This window comes from Ursus maritimus, unplaced genomic scaffold, assembly GCF_017311325.1.
Source record: "Ursus maritimus isolate PB19 unplaced genomic scaffold, ASM1731132v1 scaffold_25, whole genome shotgun sequence".
Classification (NCBI taxonomy): domain Eukaryota; kingdom Metazoa; phylum Chordata; class Mammalia; order Carnivora; family Ursidae; genus Ursus; species Ursus maritimus.
In genome coordinates this window covers 5,121,482-5,148,458 of record NW_024425008.1, presented here as the reverse complement: position 1 = coordinate 5,148,458, position 26,977 = coordinate 5,121,482, and the positions used below count along the sequence as shown (strand labels likewise).

At 53.1% G+C, this 26,977-nt stretch overlaps 1 protein-coding gene across 4 annotated transcripts in view; it reads right to left on the bottom strand.

Annotated features, from left to right (window-relative positions):
* BCL11B (BAF chromatin remodeling complex subunit BCL11B) overlaps positions 1–26,977 on the bottom strand; it is a 97,139-nt gene that overhangs the window by 45,109 nt on the left and 25,053 nt on the right. For 2 of the 4 annotated variants that reach the window (XM_040641447.1, XM_040641448.1), the window contains exon 3: positions 10,098–10,310. The exons of the other annotated variants lie outside the window; for them this stretch is intronic. In XM_040641447.1, the coding sequence (XP_040497381.1) occupies positions 10,098–10,310 (213 nt within the window). The remainder of the gene's footprint in view (positions 1–10,097; positions 10,311–26,977) is intronic. 4 annotated transcript variants of the gene reach the window in all.

The window sequence follows — 26,977 nt, the reverse complement described above, 5'->3', positions numbered from 1 at the left end:
ACGGAACTGTGAGGTGACAAACTCCTGTTGTTGGAAGTCACCCCCTGCCCCCGCCTGTGGTCATTAGCTGTAGCAGCCCTAGGAACTAATACAGGACAACAGAAAGCACAGCCCCACAGACAAATCCTCACTGCAGTCTCACGATTACCCTCCCTCTGACACAAAGGACATGAGGCCACATGATCACAGAGGCAGACCCGGGAAGTCACCCTATGATCCAACTCAGGATGCCTCTTCTGCGATTGCTCCCAGCCCAGCTGGGAAAGCAAGGCTGGCATAGTGATCCCCAGGAGACAGGGACCCAGAGAGGCTCTGAGAGGGGCGGGACCCCGGCTCACCCTTACTCCCAGATGTTCCCACTCCAAAGTATATGGCTCTTTTGCTAAACCGAGCCCAAACCAGCACCCTAAGGACACAGCAGAAAAAAAAGTGAAAATTGTCCACTTGCAGAATTTTCTTCCCCAAACTCTCAAGCTAGCAAAATGTTTAGCTGACTGCTAAAAATCAGCAGCCTGGGAGACAGGCCGTCGCTGGGAAGCACTTAGGAGAAACCAAGAGGCCATTACCCCAGGGTGAGACCCTCAAAGGAAACGTACTGAGGGAGGTGGTCATGGGAGCCCGGCCACCGATGCCATGTCTGAGCTCAGCAGGAGCCCGTTCCCTTCCGGACCCTCACATTCCACCACGTAAAGTGTGGCTGCCGCTTTGGCAAACAGGTGGGCAGTTCCCCAGTAAGTCAGACAGAATACAATGTGGTCCAGCCATCCCACCTCTGGGTGTACACCCGCAAGAACTGAAAGCAGGGTCTCCAAACAGTGGCTGCACACCCATGTTCATAGAAGCACGGTTCACAGCGGCCACAGGGTGGGAACAAACCAGGGTCCGTCCCAGGACCAACAGACAAACACAATGCGGTGTATCCTCAAGATGGGACATTACTCGGCCTCTCCAAGGAAGGGCATCCTGACCTGAAATACAACGCGCATGAACCTCGAACTCGCTGTGCCGAGTGAAATGAGCCACTCACGGGGGGAGAAATATTGTCTGATGCCACTGCTATGTGACACCCAGAGGAGTCAAACTCACAGGGGTAGGAAGTAGAATGCGGGAAGGGGGAGATGGGGAGTTAGCGTTCCATGGGGCTAACAGAGTTCCAGTTTGGGATAACGAGAAAGTTCTGGAGATGGATGTATGGTGGGAGCAGAACACACAACAGCGGGAATGTACTTAATGTCACTGAACTGTACACCTAAGTGGTTAAAAGGATAACTTTTGTATACTTTACCACAATTAAAAAAAAAAATCCAACAGACCTATCCTCACAGCGTGGTAAGAAAGAATCCGTGGAAAGTGCACACAGAGCCCGGGGCGCACGGTAGGCCCTCAAGCAATGGCTCCTTTTACTATCAAATCAAGACTAAAAGGAGGCACTTGTTAAAGCACAAGGAAACTCGAGAAGAGGGTGCATCAGGGGAGCTGGCTAAGTACAGCGCCCCATGGGCCTGTCCCATCGGCCATTCCACACATCCTATTAACAAACGCAGTCATTAAAAATGTCTGGCTTTAGGGGCGCCTGGGTGGCACAGTGGTTGGGCGTCTGCCTTCGGCTCAGGGCGTGATCCCGGCGTTATGGGATCGAGCCCCGCGTCAGGCTCCTCCGCTATGAGCCTGCTTCTTCCTCTCCCACTCCCCCTGCTTGTGTTCCTTCTCTCGCTGGTTGTCGCTATTTCTGTCAAATAAATAAATAAAATCTTTAAAAAAAAAAAATGTCTGGCTTTATGAAAAGATTCCAAATGCCTGTCTCTGCAGGTAGTGGCTCTGTTTTCGCACGAACCTCTTTCAAGAAGTCCTGACCCTCTGACTCCTTCCGCTGACATCATCAAGTACCAGCCTTCCTATTATCCAGGGCTGGCCAGGCCTGCTGTACCCCGAGATTCAGTAGCTCACGCCTCTCCCTCCAAGGCTCCCACTCACACCTGCTAGGTACAAGGCCAGCAGGAGGGCTGTCTGGGAGCCAGAGAGCAAGGATAGGAGCAGGCTGTGTCCCCCAGACCCAAGGAGACCTGGGTTCAAATCCCACTTTTGCTGTCCACCAGCTGTGCAATTTCTGGCACATTCCACCAGCCCTCTCTGGTGTGCCTCCTCAACTGTGAGCTATAGACTAGGTTACATCCTGAGAAAGAAGGTGCTGGGAAGCCTGAAGATCTAGGAAGGCCCCTGCAGATGGCCTGACACACAGTGGGGGCACAGAAATGGAACCTTACTGTAACCTGGTGGCTCCATTGCCAAGTGTAAGAAGGGACGCTGGTGCGAGGGTTAGCCATGGCTGATGCTTCCACCCCCGCTGACCACGCACCGTGGTCACATGCCAGCCCCTAAGGAGGGGCCTGAAGTCATAAGCAGGCAACAGCCCCCCTCAGGTGTGAGGGCAGGCTATGTGTGAAATCCCACCCAGACAGACCCCTGCCCACCAAGGATTTCTCCCCACTGACTTCTGGATTAAATTGGCCAGCCTTGATTATGTTTGGATAAACTATATTTCATGGTTTAGACTATTTGGGTTTGATTGTGAAATATGTACAGCACACAACCCCTCCGCCTTGCCTGGCCCTCGGGTTTAAAAAGTCAAGTACATTTTGTTTCCCCCACCAAAAAAAAAAAAAAAAGAGAGACAACACCAAGAACACCTCAGGCCTTAAGAAGGACCAAAGTTTGTTTCTCTCCAGTGAAGAAAAATTGCTTCTAAGGGACCATGTACAAAAAATTAGGAGGGGGAGCGCCGGACTGGCTCAGTGGATGAGCACGGGACTCTTGATCTCGGGGTTGTGAGTTCAAGCCCTACGTTAGGTGTAGACATTACTTAAACATAAAATCTTAAACACACAGACACACACACAAAGTGAGGAGCTAAGAGCTCTCTGTGTCTCTTCTCTCTCTCACAGACATGAACATGACCTTTCCTGGGTGTTCGCCGTCTACCAGCATTTCCTGAGCACCTACAAGGAGGGACGCGCCTGCCTGGGCTCTGGAAACCCAGAGAGGCGGATTTACATGGACCCAGTAAAGGCCATGGTGAGGGCAGCTACGTGGTCCCTGCCTCCCAGCCAGACCCCAGAAACCCAATCTGAGGGTGATGAGATGAGAACATCTTTCCCGGTGCCCCAGACCTCTTCTTTTATGCCAGAGTTCCCTTTGGTGGACTGAGGGTTGGTTCTCTGTGTCCCCGTAAGTCACTCACAACTCGGACCCCTCAGGAGCACCCCAAGCTCGAAGAGCCTTGCCAGGTCAGCAGGACCTCTCCTGGCTGACACCCACATCCACGTGTGTCACTGGTCACACACTGGAAGATTTCCAACTTCCGGCCTCACCTTCCCCATCAGGAAAACCCCAGAGGATCTGCAGGACCTTCCTTGCTCCTGGAAGCTCAGTCCTTTCAGTTTTTTTTCTGCAGAGAAAGGCAGTCTTGTGCAGTCCAGCCACCATGGCAGGAACCCTGCTGAGCTCGTGTCCTGCCCCAGATCAGGCGGCAGCACAGCCAGTGAATGAAGGAAGACCGTGGGGACCCTCCCACGACCATGTGTGAATGTGGTCTGGCTTCCCACCGCGAGCTGAATTTCCAATGTCCCTGTTTGAGCCACTCTGCAGCCCGATAGGAGGCAGGAGGAGACAGCTATAAGCTCTGAGCCCCAGGATCCTCATGAGCAAAAGAGGGGCTGCCTCTTCTTAGGGGAGTTATGAGGATAGGGTGGCCTAAGCGAAGTGTGCAAAGTGTCCAGGACAGTGCTGGCACATAGTAGGCCTGCAGAAAACCCTGGCACATCACAGGAACAGCGATGGCGGTGATTCCCCACACAGCAAACTTGCAAAGAGATGGCAGCCAAGTCGTCATCATCGGGCATCAGGCAGGGGGACCCACAGCTTCTCAACAGCCCAGCTTCCTCCTCCTTGCCTCTCACACCTCCCATTGCCTCCACTTCCCCACACGCTGGTGCTCGGCTGCGGCCACCCCAATACAGTGGCCATTTCGTGGAACCTCCAGTGCAGGGACGATGGGCAGGTACGCCTAGTGTCTCCATTTCACAGGAAAGGAGACTGAGGCTCGGGGAGAGGAGGTGGCTAGCCCAGAGTAAACGCATTCACGGTCAGGCACCTTGAGGGCAGGCACCAAGCACGGTCCCACCTCTGCAGCTTCCCACACTGCCTACAGCCCTCCCAGCAGTACGTGTCCACAGCGACATTTCGTTTCAAACACGAATCCATGCACAGAGCCCCGAGAAGGGATGGGGCAGCCAGTGATCAAAGCACAACCAGAGAACGTCTTAAACCAAGGACACACGGAGGCGTGTTCCAACTGCAGGTGGCAAAACTGAGGGTCCAAGAAGCTAAACGTGCAGGGCTCCTCAGAGCAAACACTCACTCCGCTGCCAAATCAGACTGCACGCCTCATGGGCCTTCATCGGGATGAGGAGTGTCCTTCCCTAGCTTCCAGTCTGAACGCAAGCAGGGACAGTGCGGCCTGGTGGGCAGAGCCTAACGGGCACAGAGCCCGTGTCACAGTCTCCGCCTCAGTGACCCGTCTAGATGATGGAGGCGTCGGATGGGCTGATCTCCCGGACCCCCGGCCGTAGGTCATCCAAGACGGACTGAAGCCGCAGGTCACCTGAAGGGAACCCATTTCTGGACTGCTCCACCCCCGCCACGTGGAGGGCCCCCAGCCTCCTCTGCCACGTTCGGATTCCCTTCAAAGCTGCTGAACGTGGCCGCCTGCTCCGAGATCTCGGATGTCGGTGGCCAGTGCTGGTTCCTCACATCCACTAGCTGCTTTAAAGCGCTGCATCCAGCGCTGCATTAAAAATTAATTACACATGCTATTTTATTGCCAGTGCATAATGTAATGAGCACCAGCTGTGCTAAACAGCCAAACTCCTTTTTAAGACAGCTATAAAAAAAAAAAAGAAAGAAAGAAAGAAACTGCACTTCCAAATGCCTCTCCTGTCAGAGCAGAAAAACAGCAACATCTTGTACGGATTTGAACAGAATTCTTTGATTTAGCTGTGCCTTCAGAACGTCTGAAGGGCCGGCTCGCAGTGAAATAGAATCTGGCAGGGTTGCAGCGGTCTCCTCTCCGGGACGTTGCTGGGACCCCTTTTATCCAAGGACAGTCACTCTGGTAGGTGCCCCTGTACCTCCCCTCACCCCACTGGTCCCCCCGCAAGCAGCACTGCACTCCTTCTGGCCCCCGGAAATGCGGTGCCCTTGGCCCCTGTAGATGCTGGAGCAGATGTGACTTCCCGGACAGTGGGCTCTCCTGGAGTTCTCCCAAGCCCTGCTGCCCTCTGCCACCTCCACCAGCCTGGAGAGTCAGAGTCCTCCGTCCTGGGGGCCTTGCAGCGCTCAGCGGCTTCTCCGGGTACCTCCCCCAATTACAAAAGGAGGCATCTGGGTTTAAAGACGGGCGGTCCAGAGCAGACTCTGCAGTGGTGTGATCCCAGGAAGCAGGCAGACACCAGACTAGAATCCACTGGACAGGCATGCAAGAATCACCCATGGGTTGTAAATGCCGGACCACCAGCCCCCCGGGCAATGGAGACATCGCAAGGCATACAGATGACTCTTTAAATTTTTAATGACTCTCCTGAGAGCCCTTTTCCTCCAGTGAGCCAACCCCCATTGACATTGGGACCTGGTTAGCCCCAAAAGACTCACAGCAAACGCGACTTTGCAGAGGGAATCACAAGAGCACGTCTCGAACCTTCCCCAGACAGAGTGCTTCTGTCCACACACATTCATCCACACTCACTTCTCTTCTTCTTCCCCCACCCCATACTCACCCCTCCCTCCAGAGTCTCCACGGAGGCTCTCATGCCCTACTGGGGAGCCCCTGCACCCCCTGCACCAGAACAGAGGCGGTGCACCAGCGGGGGCCTGGCGGGCGCTGCCGTCTCGGTCCGCATCACCCTTTGGCTTCCCACTGATCCTCCGGTGTTAATCAGACCCAGTTCAGAAAGAAACTACAGCGTGCTTCTTGTTCTGGTATGAAATGTGCAAAGCAAAGACCATATCATTAACATAAAACTTCCAGAAATAAGGCCACTTTCCAGACAGACTGTATTAATTGCATCAAGCTTCCACAGCTAGGGTGGTCTAATCCACAGTGTCCCATTGGATGGCTCCGGTTATAAAAACCAACACAAATGAACACTGGGATATAATTGAAGGAGGAGAACACGATAGATTCTACTGTTACACCCTACTATTTACTTACAGGTATTCTTTTATCTTTATTGTCCCTTTAACCCATGCCAAGAAACCCCAGACTAGTTAAATAACACAGCAAGCAATTTCAGTAGAAAAGTAAATTGAATTTAACTTTACAAGATTGCCCTGTGATTTCAGCATCTACTAATGACTGCCACTGACTCCTTCTATTAAATCCAAACACTTCCACTTCCCCGAGCTGGGATCCTGTGTGTTCTTGCGTGAGACCTTGAACTTCACCGAGCACATGTATTAATCACAATAGCTGATGACCATTTGTGGGTTTTAAATATCCTTTTCCACCTCACGATGCTGCTACATGATCTGAGCCAGCCAAGAGGCTAAATGCCTTTAAGAATGGAACCTGGAGATCCAGCCTGATGTAAAATTTCAGACACGTAACTGTGTACTGCTGGAAAACCCATTCTACTCAAGCATGAATCAGAATTTCCACAGGGTTCACTCTGCATGAGGCACCGGTCTCAGCACCTGCTATACATGACCTCATTTGATCCTCAAAACAAGCTTTCAAGGCATAAACTATCATCACCCCCATTTTATAGGTGGGAAAACTGAGGAATAGGGAGGAAAACAGCTTGCCCAAGGTCACAAAACCATACAGAACAGCAGCCTTCACTCAGGCAGGGGATACACTCTGATGACAGCCTGACCGTCATGGAAACCCCGAATGCGGAAAGGTTCAGGGGAGCCAAGGCCCAGAGGTTTCCGAACCGGTCTCCGAACACCCCACCCCTGCCCTGGGGACCTGAGCCAAGTCATGTGCCCAGTCATTCACAACAGCCAGTAACTGAAACAGATCGACATGATCTGTTCAGAAGTCAAATGTGCAGCCTCATTTTTAAATGTTACATATGTATCATGTGATACATGCATACCTACGTGTGTAGACACATTTATATTTTTTATTACAGAAGAGGAAACAGCCCCAGAGAGGGAGATCGGCTTCTTCAAGGACACCAGCCAGGTGGAGCGAGGGCCAGGATCACAGCCCCAGCTTCTCAACTCCACGGGCACCCTGGAGAAGTTCCTATGTGAAATTTCTCAGGAAAAAAACTTCAGTTTCCAGGAACGCCCAGACTCAAAGCCCTCCCAATATCTCAGCAGAGTCAAAAAGCAATGAAGAGCCCAAGTCCCTCCTCCCTACCGTGACCATTAGGAGGTCTAGGGTGCAGGTCCCGGGAGGCGGGGCTGTCTGGGACGCTGCCAGCCAGAGAGGCACACAAACACACAAGTCTACGTGGCTTGCTCCCCCATAAAATCACATCCTTCTATAAATAACTGTGAATGCCTTCACGGGCATGCAATTAACCTGTGTGAAACACGGTTACTCCGGGGTTTTCCGTATTAATTTGAAGAGATAGGTTCAGTGCGTCCTGATCTGAAAAGAGACAAAACAAAGTAAGGACGGTGGCCCCTCTCCGTCTTTACAGAGGACTGCTTCTTCCTAACGGGTTACTGCGAATTTAATGACTCCATTCCAACTACTAATTAAACAGGCACTAAAAACACTTCAGCAAACAGCCCAGTGCCAGGGACAGAAGCCACAAAGGGACAAAAACCTCCGGAACAGGATATTTTCAGGTACTGAAACTGATCGGAAAGTATGGAGGGATAACCTCAAGCAGGCTAATTAACGGGGATCCAACAGCGAAAGAGGACAGCGCTGGAAATCTCGGCCAAATGTCAGCGGCCCGAGAGCAGGCCTCCGAGGAGGGTTGGGAAGGGTGGTCCCAGAGACCCCAGGAACAGTCCCCGCCCTGCCTCACTCCTCTCCCTGGGCACGGACGTCAGTTTGGGGGCAGCTCAGGGACTCTAAGCCCTCGTGGCACTGAGTTCTAAGACCCAAGAGGGACTCAAAGCCAGATGAGCCAATACCAGCGATGAAGCAGTTTCTGGATGACCAGACAGGGTCAAATCCCACCTCTGCCCCTCCTTCCCCTTCCAAGAGTCCTCTCTGCAGGTCCCCATTCCCGCTCTCCCCATCTCCACCCCTGCAAGCTGCAGGAGGGCCAGACCCACTGTGCCTGACTCCACTTTGGTTTGCACAGCGCCTACAAACGAGGTGCTCCAGAAAGGGCTTTTCATGAAAGAATGAATGAACGTGGGCTATGAGAACTCCGCATTTCCGAGCCTCACTTTCTCATCTGTAAAGTGGGGAGAAGAGAACCTACCTCCTCAGGTCACTATGGGAATTCAATTCAAGAATGCACATAAAAGGCCCAGCGCAATCCTGCACACAGTAGGCCCACACGTAGTCCCTTGAAGGAAGGGGGTGGAGCTGTGGCTGAGGGCAAGCGTGGGAGGACGTGCTGCTACCAGAGCCAACAGAAGGTTAAGTGAAGCCCTGGGCGCTCCTCTGCCAGGGAAGTCGTGTTTCTGTACCACAGAACTTGACCGAGTCTAGTCGGAAACACTCAGGCTGATCTCTGATAGCGCGACCCCCCGCGTGGCTGCAAGGGCTGCGGCACTAATTACAGGAAGCCAAGAGAGCAGGGCAAGCACCCGGACGAAGCAGACATCCCTCGCTCAGAAGCAGAGATCACAGCACAGCCCGACAGAGCTGGGAGGGGAGCCCCAATCACCCTGGGCGCTCAGGCAGCCCTGGGCAAGGAGTGGGTTTCTTGGCCCGCAGCGCCAACTCCTTCCCGGACAATTTTCGTCTTTGTTTTGTGCATTCAAGGCATTAGCCCAGTACCTAGGACGCCACGATACGCCACGGCAGGAGCTGCTGAAGGCTACAGGCCACGCCACCAGCAGGAAGGTCTAGGAGGCTCTTGTGCCCGGAGCTGGGGCCATCTGTGGCCCTCTGCAGAGCTGTGGCTCCACCAGGGACTGTCCCTTGGGACAGCTTCAATTAAAGCAAAACCTGTCCCAGAAAAATAGTTTTCCCTTCACTACTCAAATCAAGAGAAAGCCTGCAAGGTGCCCAGTGACAAAGCTGGGACAAACTGAATCGGCCCCAGCTCTGCGCCCCCCCCACCTCCTTTCCTGGCCCCTGCCCAGAAGCCAGACCTCGGGGTGCTCACCACCACCTGTGTGGGTGTCAGCCTCCTGGCACCAGGCCCTGAGCAAGAGAGGCTGGGATGGGAGGCCTGTGCCCACAAATCCAGGGACCCCAGGCCACAGCAGGAGTTTGGGCTGTGTTTGGGAAAGAGGTGGGGGGCGCTGTGCTGTGGCTACCCGTCTGCCCACCTGTATGATGGGCAGACAGACCTGCAGAGAGGCACACAGTAGGGATGAGCATGGCCCCACCCCACAGGCACCCCACAAGGCTTCACCTCCTCCCACGGCCACAGCTGAAAGTCTCCTTCGGAGTGACTTTTTTGTCTCAAAGTTAATAGGCAACACATTCTGGCAAAGAGAAACTCAGCATTTTGGACGGCTCCGGCGATGTGCACAGACGACCAGGGAGTCTTCCCCCCAGTGCTGTCTTCAGGGTGGGGGGCAGTGACTGGGGTTGGGGGGATGGCAGTGGCGAGGGCAGAAGAAAACCTCGGATGTTAAGTGTTATCCAATTAAGCTTTAGCTAAACAGCCCAAAGAGACGAAATTTAGAAGCTGGAGGAATGCATTCTGGGAGTGAGACACTCAGAATGGGCCGAGGCATCGGAGGACCTCCTGACCGATCAGGACAGGGGCACGTTGACGTGCTTCACCACTTCCCCTGTGCCCCCCAAAATGGCTTTAGGGGTGGGACTGCACATCCTCCCTGGGGCCCCACCTTGCCCGGCCCACCTGGGAGAGGCAGCCGCCAGCTTGGCCCAGGGCACACCCCGCCATCCCTGGGAGCCCGCCCCCCCCACCGCGGCCGTCTGTTACCTGACAACTGACACTGGCATCCAAAGGGAGCCTCCGTCTGACCCTCACCCTGAGTCCCGTCACCCGAGACTGGGCGCGCGCTGCAGCACGGCAGGGGGAAGCAGGGCGGCAGAGCGCCCAGGGTGCGCAGAGGTGGAGTGATCACGGATGAGTGAGGGTGGGAGGAGGCAGCTATGGGGGCCGTCGCTGGCAGCTGGGCAGGCCTGCACGGCCCTGGAGAAAAAACAATAAAAAAGACTGGTCAGTCGGGCCCTGGACCGTACAAGGGACCCGGGGTGTGGGACAGGGGCCCGGGGCAGAGGGCTGCAGGCCACCCTTCCAGAGTGGGAGGCCCCGGGGTGCCAGGCCCGGCAGGGAAGGCGACCAGGCACAAGCAGGGGGCAAGAGGCCAGGGAAGTGGGTGGGGGGCCTCATGGGGTCCTTCTTCCACAGCTGCCAGGATGGGCTGTCTTGGGACCAGACTCCCATCCCTGGGGGGGCCAAAAGAGCTTGTCAGGACCCCTGCACCCAGGAAGCCCCCCACCCACCATGTGGAGGCTTCTGGAGTGTTCTGGAGCTGGCTCCCTTTGGGGATTCATTCCCAAAAACCTGGGCCACCCCCCACTCTGGAGGAGCTGGGAAGCTCCAAGCCACCACTGTCTGCGATATCAGGATGGGCTGTTTGTACAGGCCTTGGACACCTCCGTCTACCTCTGAGCACCTGGGCACTGGTTAACCTGCAGCCTGGCAGACGGCCAGCTGGTGTCTCTCTCCAGCCCACGGTCGTCCTCAGCAACCTGGGCATCAAGCACACAGCACATAAGCCCCAGGGCCTTTCAGAAGGCTTTGAACACCCCTCCCCAAGAAAAACCTGGCACTGCCCAGCACCCCTCTTCACGCCTCAGGCCAGCTTGGGGCGCCTCCCCCATCTGACAGCCAGGACGCAGGGCCAGGAGCTCTCTTGCCTCCGCCCAGCCCCACGGCTCGCCTCGACTCCCCAGCAAGGCCTGCGTTTGATTTGGCCGTTTATCTTAAATGGCTAAGAGACCACCAGGGCAAGAATCTGTGTGAAGCCCTTGCCAAAACCACAAGTGAAGAAGCCCAAATTCCCTGGGTAAATAATTGAGCGGGGAAGCATCAGAGAGACAAAAAGAAAACACCAACAAGATGAGGGCAGCCGGGCCCCCGGCCGGCTCCGCCAAGGAGGCCACCCGACGCCGCTCACCACCCCACACGGGCCTGCAGGGTGGGGGTCTGCCCACCTCGGGGCCCCACAAGGGATTCCCCCACCCGGGAGAGGCACGGGGCCCCACCAGCCCACTTCCGGCCAGGATCCCATCCCAGCCCCCCTCCTAAGTGAGCTTCCCAACACGCGCATGGGGCAGGGCCTGGGAGACCCACTGCACAGACCGCCAGACTGACATCGTGCCCACAGCCCCCACCAAACCCGGGCCGCTTGGCTCCAGAACCAGGGCCCTTTCGCTCTGGCACCTGCCTCTACAAATCGCGTGTTATCCTGGGCCTTTGAGAAGACCTGCAAATGTCCTGCCAAGAAGCCAAAGGCAGGTGGCTCCTCTGCACTACTGAAGACCTCAGACAAGGCGAGGTCAGGGCCAGGGGGCACTGCTGAGTCCATGACGGCCCCAGAGGGAGGGCAAGGCCAATGACCCCACACAGTGCCCACCACAGATTCAGTGCTGGCCCCCATGGCACCTGAGGCCAGTGTCCCCTGCCTCCTCCTGGAAGCCTGCCCTGGCCCGTCCTAGCCTAAACCCCTCCCCCAGCAGCAGACACTGCGCATTCAGTCCTGTCTACCTGCACCTGCCTTCACACGGTGGAAGGCTCCTGACACGGCTTTGCACTGAGCACCTACCACAATAGGCAGTACGTCTCCAATACCTCACTCAGCTGGGAAATCCATCCCCCATCCCATAGGGACACTGAGGCTCACAGAGATCTGGGACTTGAACCCAGCTGTGTCTCCAAAGCCTGGATATGCTGGGCTTCCCCCTCAAGCTGCAGCTGGGGTGAAGTGACCAGGACGTCCTAGGATGCTGAGAAGGGCCATGTAGTGTAGAGGGAAGCCGGAGGGTCCTTGGGCTCTGTCGGGCCATGGGGAGACTGAAAAAGAGCAAATCTAGGCCCCCAGGTTCTGGGTGAAACCATGACACAGCCACCACCATTTACCATGGCTGAGAAAGAGTGACAGGAGTGCCCAGGACTGCCCAAGCAGAAAGGGAACAGAACCTCTGTCTCCAAAGTTGGGAGGAAGGGCCTAAGGGCAGGTCTAGCCACACCCCTCTCCTTCTGGAAAGGTCAGGCTTAGGCCAGAGTCTGTACAGGCAAAGTCATCCCCCAACTCAGGTAGAGCTGGGGGGCCAAGCTGCCCCCAGGAGGGGCTTCCATATGCCCCATTAAGAATTCCAACCTCACTGAAGACCACCTGCTCCCGGGACTGGCTCAGTGGGGGCAGGGGAGGCGGCAACAAGAGTGAGAGGCTTCTAATCCTATGCTGCCCACAGAGGACATTCTGTTGCTCTCAGAAGACCTCTGCCCTGGGAGATCCCTCCCTCCACCCCAGCAGCTAACGCAAGGGTGGGACTCCAGGAAACCTCTCCTGAAGCTAGGGCAAAAGCAGAAGACAATGCTAGAAGCCACCTACCATAAGACTACAGCAAATGTCCAGAGTTGGCAAATCATAGAGACAGAAGGTAGACAAGTGCTTGCAGGGGCCGGGGGCGGGGGAGTGAAGGCTAATGGGGATGCGGTTTCTCCCCGGGGTGGTGAGAATGTTCTGGAATTAGGCAGGGGTGGTGATGGTTGCGCAACACTGCGAAGACACTCCAAACCACTAACCGTACACCTTCAAGTGGTTAAAAGGGCAAAGTCCAAGGTGAGGACTGTCTGGCCTCAGCACCCATCCCAGGCCACGTCTCAAGCCCTTGCCCATTCAAGTGCAGGCAGGAAATCGAGAATACACTCGACAGAGCCCTTGAGGCCTGGTGACAACAGGCTGACACACATAGAGGAAGGCCGAGCTCAGACACAGGCCCGGAGCCTGAGGCCTGGGCCCAATCCCCTCTGCCATTTCCTGGCCATGTGACCCAGGGTGAGTCACTTTCTCAGAGCCCCGCCCTTAAAGGAAGGTCAGGACAGGCCTGGCCAGAGCCTGGCTTCCAGGGAACACTCACCGAATGGCCACTACCATCCATTCATTTTCCACTCTGGAACTTTTCCTGCTCCCTCCCCAGAGCCTGGCAGGGAATGCCTGTCCGGTGTTCTGGGCTCTCGAAGGCACCTGACAAAGCCCTGCAAGATACTCTTTTAAAAATGATTTCTTTTGAGGTCTAGGTGGGTTCCCCTCTGGACTTGGAACAGCACCCGAGGTCTGTGGCACAGGGACACCAAGACGCCATCTCAGCTTTACGCAGGATCCAGGTGGCTTAAAAATAAAACCCTGGCTGGCTCGACTCCTTATCATGGAAGTTGGCTTTCACGAGGGAAAAAGAAACAATGAACACATAGATCATATCATTTAAGGCTAGCAGCCTTCCCAGGAGTAGGTCCTCCCTTCTCACGAATGAGGAAACTGAGGCTCACAGGGGTCAGAATGTTACTCTATGCCTCCAGTTCAAAGAGGCACAAAAAAGTCCAAAAATAAGATCCCTGAAATGTTTCTTAAGCTCCAAGTCAGGGTACAAGGTAGTTTTCACTGCATCCATTCTGAGGGTGTCTGTAACCTGTCTCCTTTCTGGAGGGGCCCTGAGATGTTCCTGCTTCATCCTCACACATGCGCACTACCCCTGAGAGCACGCCCACACCCACTGGCGAGTAGACACACACACAAAAAAAACGCCTGGAAAAGCCCCAGCCTGGTGGTGAGGGGAACGTGCACCTTTCCCAATGCTGGATCCTTGGGCGCCCCTCCCACATGGGAGGGTTACAGATTCCTAGCTGGCGAGAGGAGCTCTGGAATACGCTGTACTGGAGATGTAGATTTTTCTCCCTACTGGTGCTTTTCAATTGATACATTTTTTAAGCCAAGAACTCCTACTGATAGTGCAAAAATGAGTCATAGATCAAGGAGGGAGACAGACAGGGAGCGAGCGCTTGTGAGTGAGGGCCACTGGCAAGGAAACCTGACAATCCCCGCGCCCCCTCCCCCCATGCCAAGACATTAATTCTCACAAGTCGGAGAAAATTACTATGCATGAATGCAAAAAGCATGATCAGGAGTAATTAACATGGCTTCATATGCAAATTTTATTAATGCAGAAGTACAAAGTCATTATGCAAATGAAACTTACGTCAACTCTCTTGACAAATATTCATCTCTGAGGCTCAAGTTTCTCCCTTTTTATTTATTTATTTAATTCTTCTCTCCCCCACCCTTTTTTCCCGTTTTTTTTTTTTTTAAGAGGTGGGGGGTGCTGGTGACCGCTTGGGTAGCAGCAGCAAGCCAAGAGGACTGTTTGACAAGTTTGCAAAGTTGTTTTTCAACCAGAGAAATTTATTCTTGCATTGTTGATTTTTTTTTTTTTGGTTGTTGGCAGGTACAAGACAGCTTATAGGAGCAGAGGAAAAAATAAAAAAAAAATAAAAAAATAAAAAAAGCTCTGGGCAGCAGGCAGCCAATCAAAACGCCAGAGCCTGTAATGAGGGCGATTGATGGCTGTTTGGCTTTTACTGCAGGGTAATGAACTAGAATCCAGTCTGAGGAGGGGGGGAAATATGAATATTCATGAGACTGTGCTCCTGCCTTTGATGATTAAAGAAATTTTTAATATTCAAATAAGCGCTTGCCAAGTGATTAACAAAGAACATGCACGCAGAAATATGGAAATGGGAGCTGGGAAAGATTTGAGAGGCGAACAGACTGCTGGAAAGGCAGCCCCAAATTTCATAAACAAGATCGGCAGATAACCCAATTCGCACACGGGCAAATAAAAACATTTCTTTCGGATCGCTTAAATATTTTGCCAGCTACTTTGTCTTAAGGATGATAAAAATGCTATGTATTAAGGGGGGAGGGGGGACAGACAGAGAGAGGAACCGCATGAAGTCAGATGCACTGCTCCTGCGCTTCAGAGTCTCTCCCAATTCCAGTCCCCCTCCCCCAACCCCGACGGGAAATCAGGACTCTTTTTCCGGTTTGCTAGAGAGAGGATGGAGGGAAGCCAGCTCAGACTTGAAAGCTCAATGCTGGAGGTTCAGGCCTGCCTGCTTTGGGGCACCCGCCGCGTGGCGGTGGCACGACCCGGGCTGCCACGTCACGACGCATGGTCATTTGTTGCTTCCAGGCTGGCCCAAAGGCCCAGAGATGGTGGCCCACGCTATGTCTGTGGGGCAGGAGGTGGTGATCCTTGTAACCTGCAATCTAGAGAGCTCGGGGCCTCCTCCAGACTCCGGCCCTGGTCAAAACACAGAAAGAAGGTGGCCACAGGGAATGACAGGGGCACACACATCTTGAGAAGTTGAAAGGCCTCAGACTTCTGCATGGGGCCTGGCCTGGGCATCTTCGGGGCCACAAGGAGAGGGCGCCACCGATCCCGCAGGCCTCATTGGCTGTGCGCTAGGGCCGCACGCTCGTATTTTAACAGCTCCACCACGGGTTCACATTGAAGCACATAATAACAGTATTAGCTGGTAAAATGATCCTGCAGTTAAAATACATCTAATTAGCAGCCGATGACATCCATTCTGGCAATTTCCTATTTGAAAGAAGTGGAGTGCCACCTTAAATGAGACAGGCAGTGGGTACTCACCCAACAAGACCTAGCTTTCCCAGCATTTGTCTCTCTCTCTCCCTCTCTCTCTCTCCTTTTTGGGGGGAGGGGGTTGGCTGAGATGGCACGAATAGGGAAGGATTCTGAGCAGCCTTCTTTGTTACTCAATTTCCGAGCTACGGGTCTGGGGGAGGGGGCCCCCAGAAAATAAATTCCCTCACTCCACAGGTATTATTTCGTCTTCTTCATTTTTAATCACGGAGGTGTGGTAACCAGCAAAGGCCAGAACTTGTTTTCCATTTCATTATAAAATACATCACCATCATCACCAACAACAAAGCAGAAAGGGAATCCAAGCACATATGTGAACACCATAAGTCATCGTGAAAACCTGCAAGGTCAGGACAGGTCCCCCAAGACAGGCCAAGAGAGCTGGTGGGTGTGCACATGGCTCAGCTCAGTGCAGCAGAGCATCTGGGGGATCTAGAAATTCTCTGTCAGGAGCTCAGACTGCCAAGTCCCACCTCCCACTTCTGGATTCTCCTAAGCCAGGCGAGTCTGAGCGCCCATCATGGCTCTCAGGTTCTTGCTGCAATGGGTTTGAGTTTGGGGGTGCATGTGTTGGTGTCCTTTAAAAGAGGAGCAACAAAAAGGGCAAATGAGGTCTCACAAGGGTTTGCACAGCTGTGTTTAAAGACATCCTTCAGGGCCATCACAGAGGAGCCATAAAAATAAAGCTCCAGCCAGGCCTTTACTCAGTCGGGATTCCTTCCGATGCAGGTAAGAAGGCCTGCCTGGCTTCCCTTATCACTGCCCAGACGTGGCTGGACCTAGAGAGGGCCACTGCAGGGTTCCAGGCAGCAGGGAGAAGGGTGGGCTTGCCAGGGGCCTCCAGGAACATCTCTGGGCTTGAGGTCGGGCCAACTGCCGCTTCCCCAGTGACCATCCAGAGTGGTCACAATGCCGTCACAACCCTTTGGGGCCACCGGGGCACCAAGAAGCCTTGGCCACGTAGAGGAGGCAAGAAGCACATCCCTCCCAGCACCCAAGCCAGGCCACCTTCTGCCTCGCACCTCCCCCTTCACGCTCCCGAGATCTGTCACAGTGAATCACCACTTCAACTATTTTTGCTCCCCAGCATGCTACACATTGAATGCATCCCCGAAAAGGGAGAGGCAAGGCAAGGAACGATCATCCCCCCCACACACACACAACAATGCTACCCAAACCGGTTTCCCTCCTTCCAACATCGTCCCAGCCACCGCATCTTGAAGTTAGAAGCAGGCACACAGGCCCATCCCACGGTCAGGTCCAAAAGCACCTGTTTCAATGGCTGCCAACCACAATTTCCTCAAGATTCGAGGCGCTGAAGTACTCTGGGGCAGCACCCCGAGCCAAGGAGTGGCGAGGTTACATCACAAACTCCAAAACCTTCTATGGCCCTTCCAAAAGGCCCAGTGAGGAAGCGCAGGAAATGTCAGGTGCTACTGGGAAGGAAGGATGTGTCTGAATCGTGTTCTGCAAGCTCTTCAGGCTAAGCTGACCGAGTGCTCGGGCTGACCAGTCCACCCCCGAAGCGGGCATCTGCAGGGGAAAACGTGCAGCTTCAACTCTTCTGCTCATCATTCAGGGAAATCCCTGGAGCCCTCTCAGCTGCTGGAATGCAAATAAACCGCAATCACTGGTCCCCTGGCCGGGCGCTGAGGCCTATGCACCACGGCTTTGGGACGCACACAGGAACACAGATGTGAGTCCTCTGGGGTGAGCTCAGCAGTCAGGGTCCACCAAATTGGGGCCCACCCTCCTGGAATGGGCAGGCCTGGGGACAACAGAAGGTGAAATCATGTGTGTCACCAGTTAGAAAAATGTGTGCCTGCACATCTATTATACAGAGATGATGCATATATGCGTACATGCACATACATGCAAATAGCAGCAATGTGGACACGTTCAAATGTCTGCATTCATACCCCGGAATCTACAGAGGCCAAGGACAAACAGGAGTTAACAGAGTCTCTGAATCTCACCAGTAAAAACAGCTGGCCAATCCCTAGCAGAGAAATTCCCCCTTTTCCCCTGATTCAGGTTTTCTGATCAGAAGCTGGGCCGCCGCTGCAATCTTCGGCAGCTTGTGTCCTAGAACACAATTTACCCAAGATCCTTCAATCATCTTCTGTCATGTTGCATCAGGAGTTTCTAACAGGATAGTACACGTAACTTCAGGAAGCACCCCTGGACACAAAGTGCAGTCCATAAACTGAAGGAAGAAGCTGGATAAGTCATTTGGATTCTGAACATGAAGAACTGGGGCCTTGGGGTCAGGACTCTGCCCCATTCCCAAAAGGCACTTGTGGCCAGACTCCCATGACCACCTTGGCCAGGCGTCATGGACACTCCCCATGGAATGCATTAATTTAGAGCTGGTGCGGGACAGGGATGGACCACAGTCAAGACAGAAGCCACATGTCACATGAGGGAAATATACCACGAGGTGACTCCTCAGATTTGGTGCCTACACTGAGTTTTAAACTAAGGACACTTTTTTTCCCCCCATCAGCATCCACTGTGCCTGACATCTGAGGAATGACCTGGAAATACTGAATCCTGACACTTGTTAAAAATCTGGTCCTCTATAGAACATGTTTAAAAACTGGGGAGTTCAGAAAGTTGCTGCGGTTTGCAAGCCCCACAAACTCCAACACTAAGTTTGGCTCAGCCCCCATGCACAGAGAGCACAGCGTAGTAAATACAAGTGGGAGGTCTGAACTCTTAGGATCCCAGAGAACTGAGAATGAAACCAACGCAGCACAGCCAATAAAAAGAACATCAAGAAAACAGAGTGCCCAGGAAGGAGGTTGTTGCCAGGACTCAAGCCAGAGGCAGCCAGGGAAAGGGACAGCAGTCCCAGGTGCGGATGGGGCTGTGGCTACGAGGGATGTGGGCAGCATCAGCCTCTATCAAGATGGGGCTATAAAATCCCTACCTGCCCAGTGGGGGAACATGCGACTACAAAGGCCAGCAGGGTGGGTTTCTTGGTTTTTAGACGGAAAGACATTTAACTTGGTCAGTAGGTCAGAAGAAAGGAAGGAAGGAAGGAAGGAAGGAAGGAAGGAAGGAAGGAAGGAAGGGGAGAGGGAGAGAGAGAGGAAGAAAGAGAAAGAAAGAAAGAAAGAAAGAAAGAAAGAAAGAAGGAAAGAAAGAAAAAGAAAAAGAAGGAAAGGGGAGGAAGGAAAGGAGGGAGGAAGGAAAGGAGGGAGGAAGGAAGGGAGATCAAATTGCAGAAAAGGGGTCACTGCTGTAATTCAAATGCATTTTGGGGTTTTAGTTGCATTGCTAGAGTTACATGCAATGGATTGCCACTATCGCAATAAAAATATCCAGCTCTCCCCTGGCTTTTGTTGTTGATGGAGTCTTTTTTCTGTGCTTTTTCATTCTTTTTACCTCCTACTAATGGACCTATAGAACACTGAGGTGCGTTGCCTCGCATCACATAAGAACATCTTTCTGTGGCCTCTTTATGTTTCCAAGCCAAGTCTGAAATGTCACTGACTAAAACACTGAGCAGGCCTGTAATTACTTTCAACAAAGTAGCTCCTTTAAGGGAGTTTTCTGCATGTAGATGGCATGTAATATACATATGGTGAGCCTTCCTTTCAGCATGTGTAGCGTTTGACGGCTACAATCACAAATTTTCTTCTAAGGGAGCAGTTCGGACAGCCACCTTCTTCCTTAGTTTTTGACATGAAATCCATTTTCATCTCTTAACACACCGACGGTGAGGTACAGTGTGTGCACAACAAAATCTGTAAAAATTAACACTTCGCGGATTAATTGAATAAAGGCTGTGAGCACATGAACACGGGGAACGCTGCTCCCTCGGATTCAGTCTAGCCACACTCCCGGCGCCGCTGCCACTGACACAGGGCTTTACATCAGCTGAGGTTTATACCGCTATTTAATGTAATTAAAGAAACCGGTAGCACCGTCCTCCGTGGAAATATCGTTTCTATTGCTGGGTATTCCCATTAGAAATTGGGGGAAATCAGAGCACACGGACTTTGATTTTGTTGTAATTTTTTTTTCGCTTGGCTGTCTTTGAAACAGAGCCGATGTGCTGGGCCTCAGACGGAGCCCACTGCAGAAACCCCGCAAAGATTGCCCGATAAGACAAGCCTAGGCTCCTGGCAGGAGCGCCCGGTGTTTGTCATTTTTTTTGTTTTTGTTTTTGAAACTGCTAAACATATATATATTTTTTCTTAATCTGCTGTCTATATTCAGCTGTAATTCTCTGCCTAGCAAACAGCGGCACATCATGACAATGACTTTTCAGATACCACCCCCCTCCCGCCCCCCCAAACAACGCTATGGATAAAGACAGGGAGGAAGGGAGGGGTCTCCCCGGCTGCTCTTCTATATAAACAATGATAGCGTGGCTGGGATCCCAGCAAGCTCCAAACCCAGATCGGGACTAGAATCTAACTGTAACCTCAGAGGAAGAGCGCAGAGCAGGCTCTGCTCACAAGGCCTCGGAAATGAAACACGCAGAACCAACCAGAAAAAGAGAGAAACAAAATCTTTACACCACATCGTCCAAAATGGCAGAGAAAATTAAGTCTTGGGGCTGAAGGGAAGGGAGCCTGACTCCGCTAGCTCTCCCGGCCCGAGGCAGCCTCTCCTCCTCTGAAGGCTGCCTCCTGCCCTTGAAGCCGCCAAGTGCAAACAAAAGTGAGACGCGTCTCTAACCCTGCTCAGCGCGTGTCCCTGTGCCACGGGGACAACGGCGTGGGGTTTTTTTTTTTTCCTTCCCTAAGTGCATTTTAATACTCTTCTACATCCTAATTTCTTTGGGGGGAAGAAAAAAAATCAGTGTCACTAAAAAAACGTCACTCTGTTTTGCAAAATCCAGCAGCTTCCTTGGCAGCGAGAGAGGCTGGCTGGCATTATCCCCTCATTTGACAAAACTACTATTTCTGGGCATGTGCTCAAAAACAGGTAGGAAGCAAATGCTGAGAAATAAGGAAGTAAAAACAGGCAACAGATTTTTCACTACCAAGAACGCCAAGCGTAAACACGATTTATTTAGCTGTGTTGAACGTGTCTGTCCTCCACGCAACTAGGAGCCCACTTGGGTTGAAGGAAGAGTGGGGAGGAGGAGACAGGAAGAGGGAGCAGGGGGACAACGGGGACAGAGAGAAGAGGCGGGCAGCTCTGTACAAGGACTTCCTGAACGGTTCCGTTCAGTTTTACGAGAACAAGAATCTTCTGCCCCAAAATACACGCATGTGTCAAAAGAAGGCCACACTAATCTGCCGGTTAATTAACGAGCCGCCACTAACAAAGATAGATAGAAGACCCAGCTCACGCAAACAATATTGACATGGGCGTCGCGCGATCTCCTTGCCCACTTCCCTTGCTTTTTTGCAAACCCCAGGCTGGGGCTGGGACAGGCACCGAGGCCCCTCAGGTTGGGGGGTTCCGAGCTTCCAAGTCCAGATACGGGGGAGAGGGGGAAGTATCCCTGCCCATTCTCACATGGCCACGTGGAACGCCTGAGATCTGTATTCAATTAAGGAGCACCAGACAGCTTCTGGCTCCTTGCCTACACCAACGCAGGCTGTGGGTATCTGCTGTGCCCCCCACCCCACCCGGGCTCTAATGCCAGGGAACAAGGGCTCTATCAAGCCCCCGCGGAGAAGGCAGAGTGCCACACTCCCCCACCCCAACCCCCAAACTCAAGCCTGAGGTTTTGGCCCTGCCGGGGTGAACCAACCAAATACATAAAGCAAGCATCTGTATTTTCTAACTAGCAACACTAAACCGGAGGTTTCAGGCCCTGCCAGGGGTAATTCCTTTTAAAAATCTAATTCAGGTTCACTCAGCATTGGCTGGAAAAAAGGAACCAAGCCTCATCAAAAGAAAAACAACACAAAAGTAAGATGGAGTCCCGAAAGGACAGTTGGGGCCTCCCATTTCCCCAGTGAAGGTGCCATTTCAGAGCAGCCAGCTGTGCACTCCGGGGGCATAAATGCCCAGTTTTGTTAGCTTTAAGAGGTGGCCGCCAAAAAAAGGGAGAATTTCCTCACCAGCCTGCACTGAGTTCCTTCCTCATCTGCATCTAACAAGACCCTGCACTTAAAGACAGCCTGCTGTATGCATTCCTCCCCACCCCCAAGTCTACACCCCCTCTGCCCAGATCCTGTGGGGGGCCAGACACCAAATGTCAGTAAAGATAGCTTTTCTGGTAGATTCGGGTTAAGAGTAACAGCAAACCCACTCCATAGTAAGATTTTGAATCACGTGACAGTCCCCAACACTAAGGAAGAGCTGGGGTGGTGTGGAGTGTCAGTCCCCCAAAATGAAAGGGAATGGGGAGAGGTATTTCCAACTGGTATTATGTTACTAGATTGAAAATTCAAGTCCTCCCCCTTGGACTCCCCACTAAAGCCCCTAATTCTTCCCCCTTGCATTGACAAGGACACACTAAGCAAGTAGTTATTTGATTCCTCTCCCTTTTGCAAATTAGTCACCCTGCCCCCGTGGACTAAACAATAAGAGTCTATGCTTTTATGATGTCTTTGAAATAAGCAATTACTTCACTCCTGCAGAATGATTTGTTTTCATATCTGGACAGTGGCAGGAGTGTAAACAATTGGACATCCCCATTTTATAGATGAGGAAACTGAGACACGCCCGGGGCTGTTTAGGAACAAACACATCGGAGACTGTGTGAACACCTTCAACAAACAAGGTGGCCCCGAATGCTCCAGTGGCAACAAAATATTGATGGGAAGGCTAACCAGGGTTCAGGTGCTGCTCTGGGAGGCCACACTTCTAGAAAAATCCTACAAGAAAATCTAGATTTCTCAAAGTAATGAAACGGAGGGTGCTTAACTGTATCTCCAAAGGAGGCCTCCCCAGGATCCCTCTGGAAAACAATTTCACTGGTATTTCAACACAATCCAGCTGACAAAATCCCCCGTTCCCAAGCAAATCACCCACACGTGGCTCTGAACAGAGCAAGGCAGGTGACCTGTACTCTGCAGACTAGTGACTCAGAACACCACAGGGCAACGCAAAGCAGCCCACCCTGCCACTCGGACACAAAATGGTGTATGTGTCCTCCCAAGGCGCGAGAGCACCCAGGGGGGCTGCAGAATCCTTCTTCAAGGAGGATTCTGGCCAAGAAACTACCACTGCTCTGCCGCAAGCCTTAACCTAAAACTAGAGGGAGAAATCCCCCACAATTTTTATCACTGTTGAGCCGTCAAAATAAAGAAAGCAGAGGTTAAGTTGGCTTCCTCCTTCTCGGTGTCATAGACATTAAGTCAGCCAACCACACGGTTACCTGTCTTTCAAGCCAAACATGAACAATTCCCCCCCATAAGTACCCTGATTCCAAAAATCCTAAAATTTATGACATCCCTCTTCAGGAACTGCAGAGACCTAGGCTGGGGCCCCTCAAACACACACACATAATTAGTGTTTCAGCCATCGTTCTTTCTGCAAAGGAATCCAGTAACATAAATATTAATCAAACATGAGAATCTGCCTTTCCAGTCTTGGACCATTATGAGTGCCGGATTGTGATCTTTACCCGTATTTACAGATATTCAAAGGCAGATTCTATCTTGTTAGAACTGTTATAAATGGACGTCTGAGAAATCAACGAGCAAGTTCAGGCACATATGAAAACCTTCCTGTCCAGGACTGCCAGCAGCTTTGAGTTCCCAAGTGTTGAATTTGTTACCTTTTCCATAGGCCTTTCAAAAAAATAAATTGACGAATGCCTTCAGATTCCTCTAGAAGAAAAGCTAGCTGCTCAAAGTTCGGGTTAGCTAAATCTCAGATTTTCTTAAGATCAACTCTTACTCTAAATGCCAGGAAGGCATTGTTTACAAAATACTTTAGCCTTTGATAGCACAGAAAGTGCAATATTCTGTTATGATTTGGGTCAGCCCAAATCATAAATAAATATGTATATGTATATATATATATATTTTTTTTTAATTACCTTGACTCTTGTTACAGCAAATATATTCTGTGTGGTTCAGACCTATTTCTGAATAATGGAAAATAGAGACGTGGCTCCAATTCTAGCCTAGAAAAGCTGTCACAGTGAAGGTAAACTTTTAATCTTCTATAGGCAAACAGCATACATTTTTATTTCTGGAGTAACAGCTTTGGGAAAATGTTTGAACATTTTCTTAAGAGCTTTGCGGTAAATACATTGGGCGTCCAACCACTGCTTTTCTGAGTCTTTAAGGGTCTGTTGGAGTGCTTTAAACAATTGGAGGCCAATTTTTAAGAAGCAAAAATAAAGAGAGACTCCTAGCAAGGTGACCATTTGCATACAAATTCTCTTTGGGGGGGTTATTGTAAGAGAAGTCGGGCTGGAAGAAGGACTGACATTAATTCCCTGTAATTCCACGAGGCTTTGTGTCCCACTCTAGTAGAGGGTTCCATTCCCACACAATTGGGAAAACACTTTTGTTCTTGAGTGTTTTAAAATCCCAGCCCCCAGGAATTCCCTCTAGAAAAGCAGGCTCCCTCTCCTCTCCCCGCCCCCCCACTCCGGGGAGGGGAAAAAAAAAAAAGAACCCTACAAAGAAAACCACTTTGGGACGGGACTGTTTGCCCAGGATGGACACAAAATGCACAAAGGAACTCTTTGAGGCTCCCTCCAAACGGGCCTCACCTGGATCCGGGGAACTGCCGGGCTGTGTCGGGCCAAGGTGGGCTGATGCCGGGCTCGGTCGGGCGCGACCCTTTCAGAGCTCTCGCGGCGGGGCGAAGAGGGGATCCCCGGGCGCCCCCAGGACCCAAAACAAACGCCCAGGAAGGAACGCCGCCCCAGGGAGGAGCCCCGCCCCTCCCGCGCTGATTTTGAGGATGGGGCCACTGGCAGGAGTTTTCAGGGGTCCAGAAATGCAATTCTCCACGCCCGGGAAGGTCACTAGTGCGGGCGCTCGCCTGGGGGTCGGGGAGGGGAGGGCGGGTGGAGGAGGGGCGGACCCGAGCTCACAAAGGGGCCCCAGGCCGGCGGGCTCCCCGCCCTTGACCTTGGGTCTCCGCCTCCATCCATCTCCGCCGGCTGCTAGGGAAGGGGGCTGGCCCGTGGCCAAGGGCGAGCTCGCCGGACTGCTGCGGGGCTGGGGGCCGACAGGGGGCCGCCAGGGGCGGGGGGAAAGGGGCTCGGGATAAAAAAAAAAAAAACACTCGAGGGCTGCAGAATGCTCCGAGGAAACCTGCGTTCCAACTCCCCCGGCTCCTTCGGGAGCCGGGTCCCGGGGAAACTCGGTCTCACTGCACGCCTCCCGCCCCCCAAAAGCAAAAGTTGCAGGAATGCACCGAGGAAGCCCCCTCCCCTGGGCTAACCCTACGACTAGCCTGCTCCCCGCCCCCCTCGAACCCGGGCCGAGAGGGGGAGGGGAGCTGCCACCGGAGGAAGAAAGAAGCGCGCCTCTTTGGCGAGGCCAGACGCGGGCAGGGTCAGCTGCGCCTCCCTCCGCCCGCCCCTCACCGCCCCGCTCGGGCAGCTGGCCCATTAAGTCCCCGAATTATGCATGGGCCTGGAGCCCCCTCGGCCCTCCCGCCCCAGGAAGACACAATCAACGTGCGCGGCGGGCCTGGGTTGGGAAAGCAGGAGAGACGTGGCGGATGGTCTCCTGGCCGCGCGCCCCAGGGCGCAGGCTGGAGAGGCCCCGGGCGAGTCGGCAAGACCCGCTGCCTGGAGGGGACCAGGGGCGCCCAAAGGCCGGGGAGCAGCTCCTGGGAACCTCCGGCGGGACCGTAGCCGGAGGGGTGGGGGGGTCGGCACCGACCGCAGAGGAGGCCCCCGGTGCAATCACGGAGTTGCCAGAGTGTCCGCCTGTTTCCGTGCGGGGTCCGGGAGGTGCGGGCTGCCGCGCGCCCCCTCCTGAGCTCTGCATCACACGCCTTGGGAAAGGCCATTATGCGCCTGGGCTTGGTAGTGAGGGGAGACTTATGGACCCCAACCTTGGAGCCCCCGGGGGCGGAGCCTGAAGTCCCCGGCGGGCGTGGCAGGAGGAGTTCTGCCCCTGCCCCCTCCCACGTGGGAGGGGATGATTTGCTAGGGGTGGCACCGTCGGGGGGGAGGGGAGGAGGTCGGGAAGGGGGGAGGGTCGCAGGAGATCCGGGAAGGGGGCAAGATGAGTCTTGCAAGTTGCAACCGTCGGGGCACACGGGAAATTGCATTAGTGGTGAGGCAGGTGGCGCCCGGTTTCATGGGAGTGGGAGAAAAAGTACAGTCTCAGAGCTGGCAGGATTTTGATGTCCGTCTCTCCCCCCGCCCCATCGTCTTAGAATGCGCGGAGACCAGACCGGAGACCCTAGGCGCTCAGCAGACCCCGTGGTCTCGCGTCCCCACAGAACGCCATTGTCGGTGTTCGGGACCCCGTGCTCCGGACAGCAAGCCCTGGACCCTGGAGTGTGGAACTTGTTTGCTGTCTTGGGCCCCGTTTGTTTCTGGAAATGAGTTAGTTCCCTCTCTCTTTTCCTTCCCCTCCAAAGCAAAGGCCAGGTCAGGAAAATTACATACCACTTTTTCCCAGCGAATAAAGGCTCCTCCTTTGCAGGGAAAGTTTTACAAGCCAGTGATGTCAATGATGCAAGGAGAAGACCACACTGTTTAGGTTTCTTAATTGGCTGGCTTTGAACTCTTGGTGGGAGGGGGAAAGAATCCACTCTGGCTCCTTGGAGAACTTAGTTTTGTGGGGTCTACCAACCTCAAACCTTTTAGCCCGTTGCTGGGGTAGGAAGGGGTCATCAAAGGTTTGTCCTGTTTCTCTTTAAGGGAAACAAAGAACTCTAGATGGTTGTTAGTCACTGAGCCCAGGACAGACATTCCCTGGCCCCCAGCCTCAAGGGAGGACCCCCAAACTCAGCGGGGGGACTACACTCCCCAGATGCCACGTTCTACCAGCAAAATCTTTAAAACAACGCCAGTGCTTTCTCCACTACTTTCAAGGATTCCTTTGGTACCTGAAGTCAGGAAAGCAGAAATGGGCATTCTGGACACTGCCAGGTTGGACAGATGTCCTCACTGGAGCTTCATCACAGTACAGGCACTGGGGCTGTCAGGTGGCAAGGCTCTGTTCACAGGGTTGATCTTGGATGGGCGCTGACCCACACACACCTGTGCACCTTGGAGTCTGG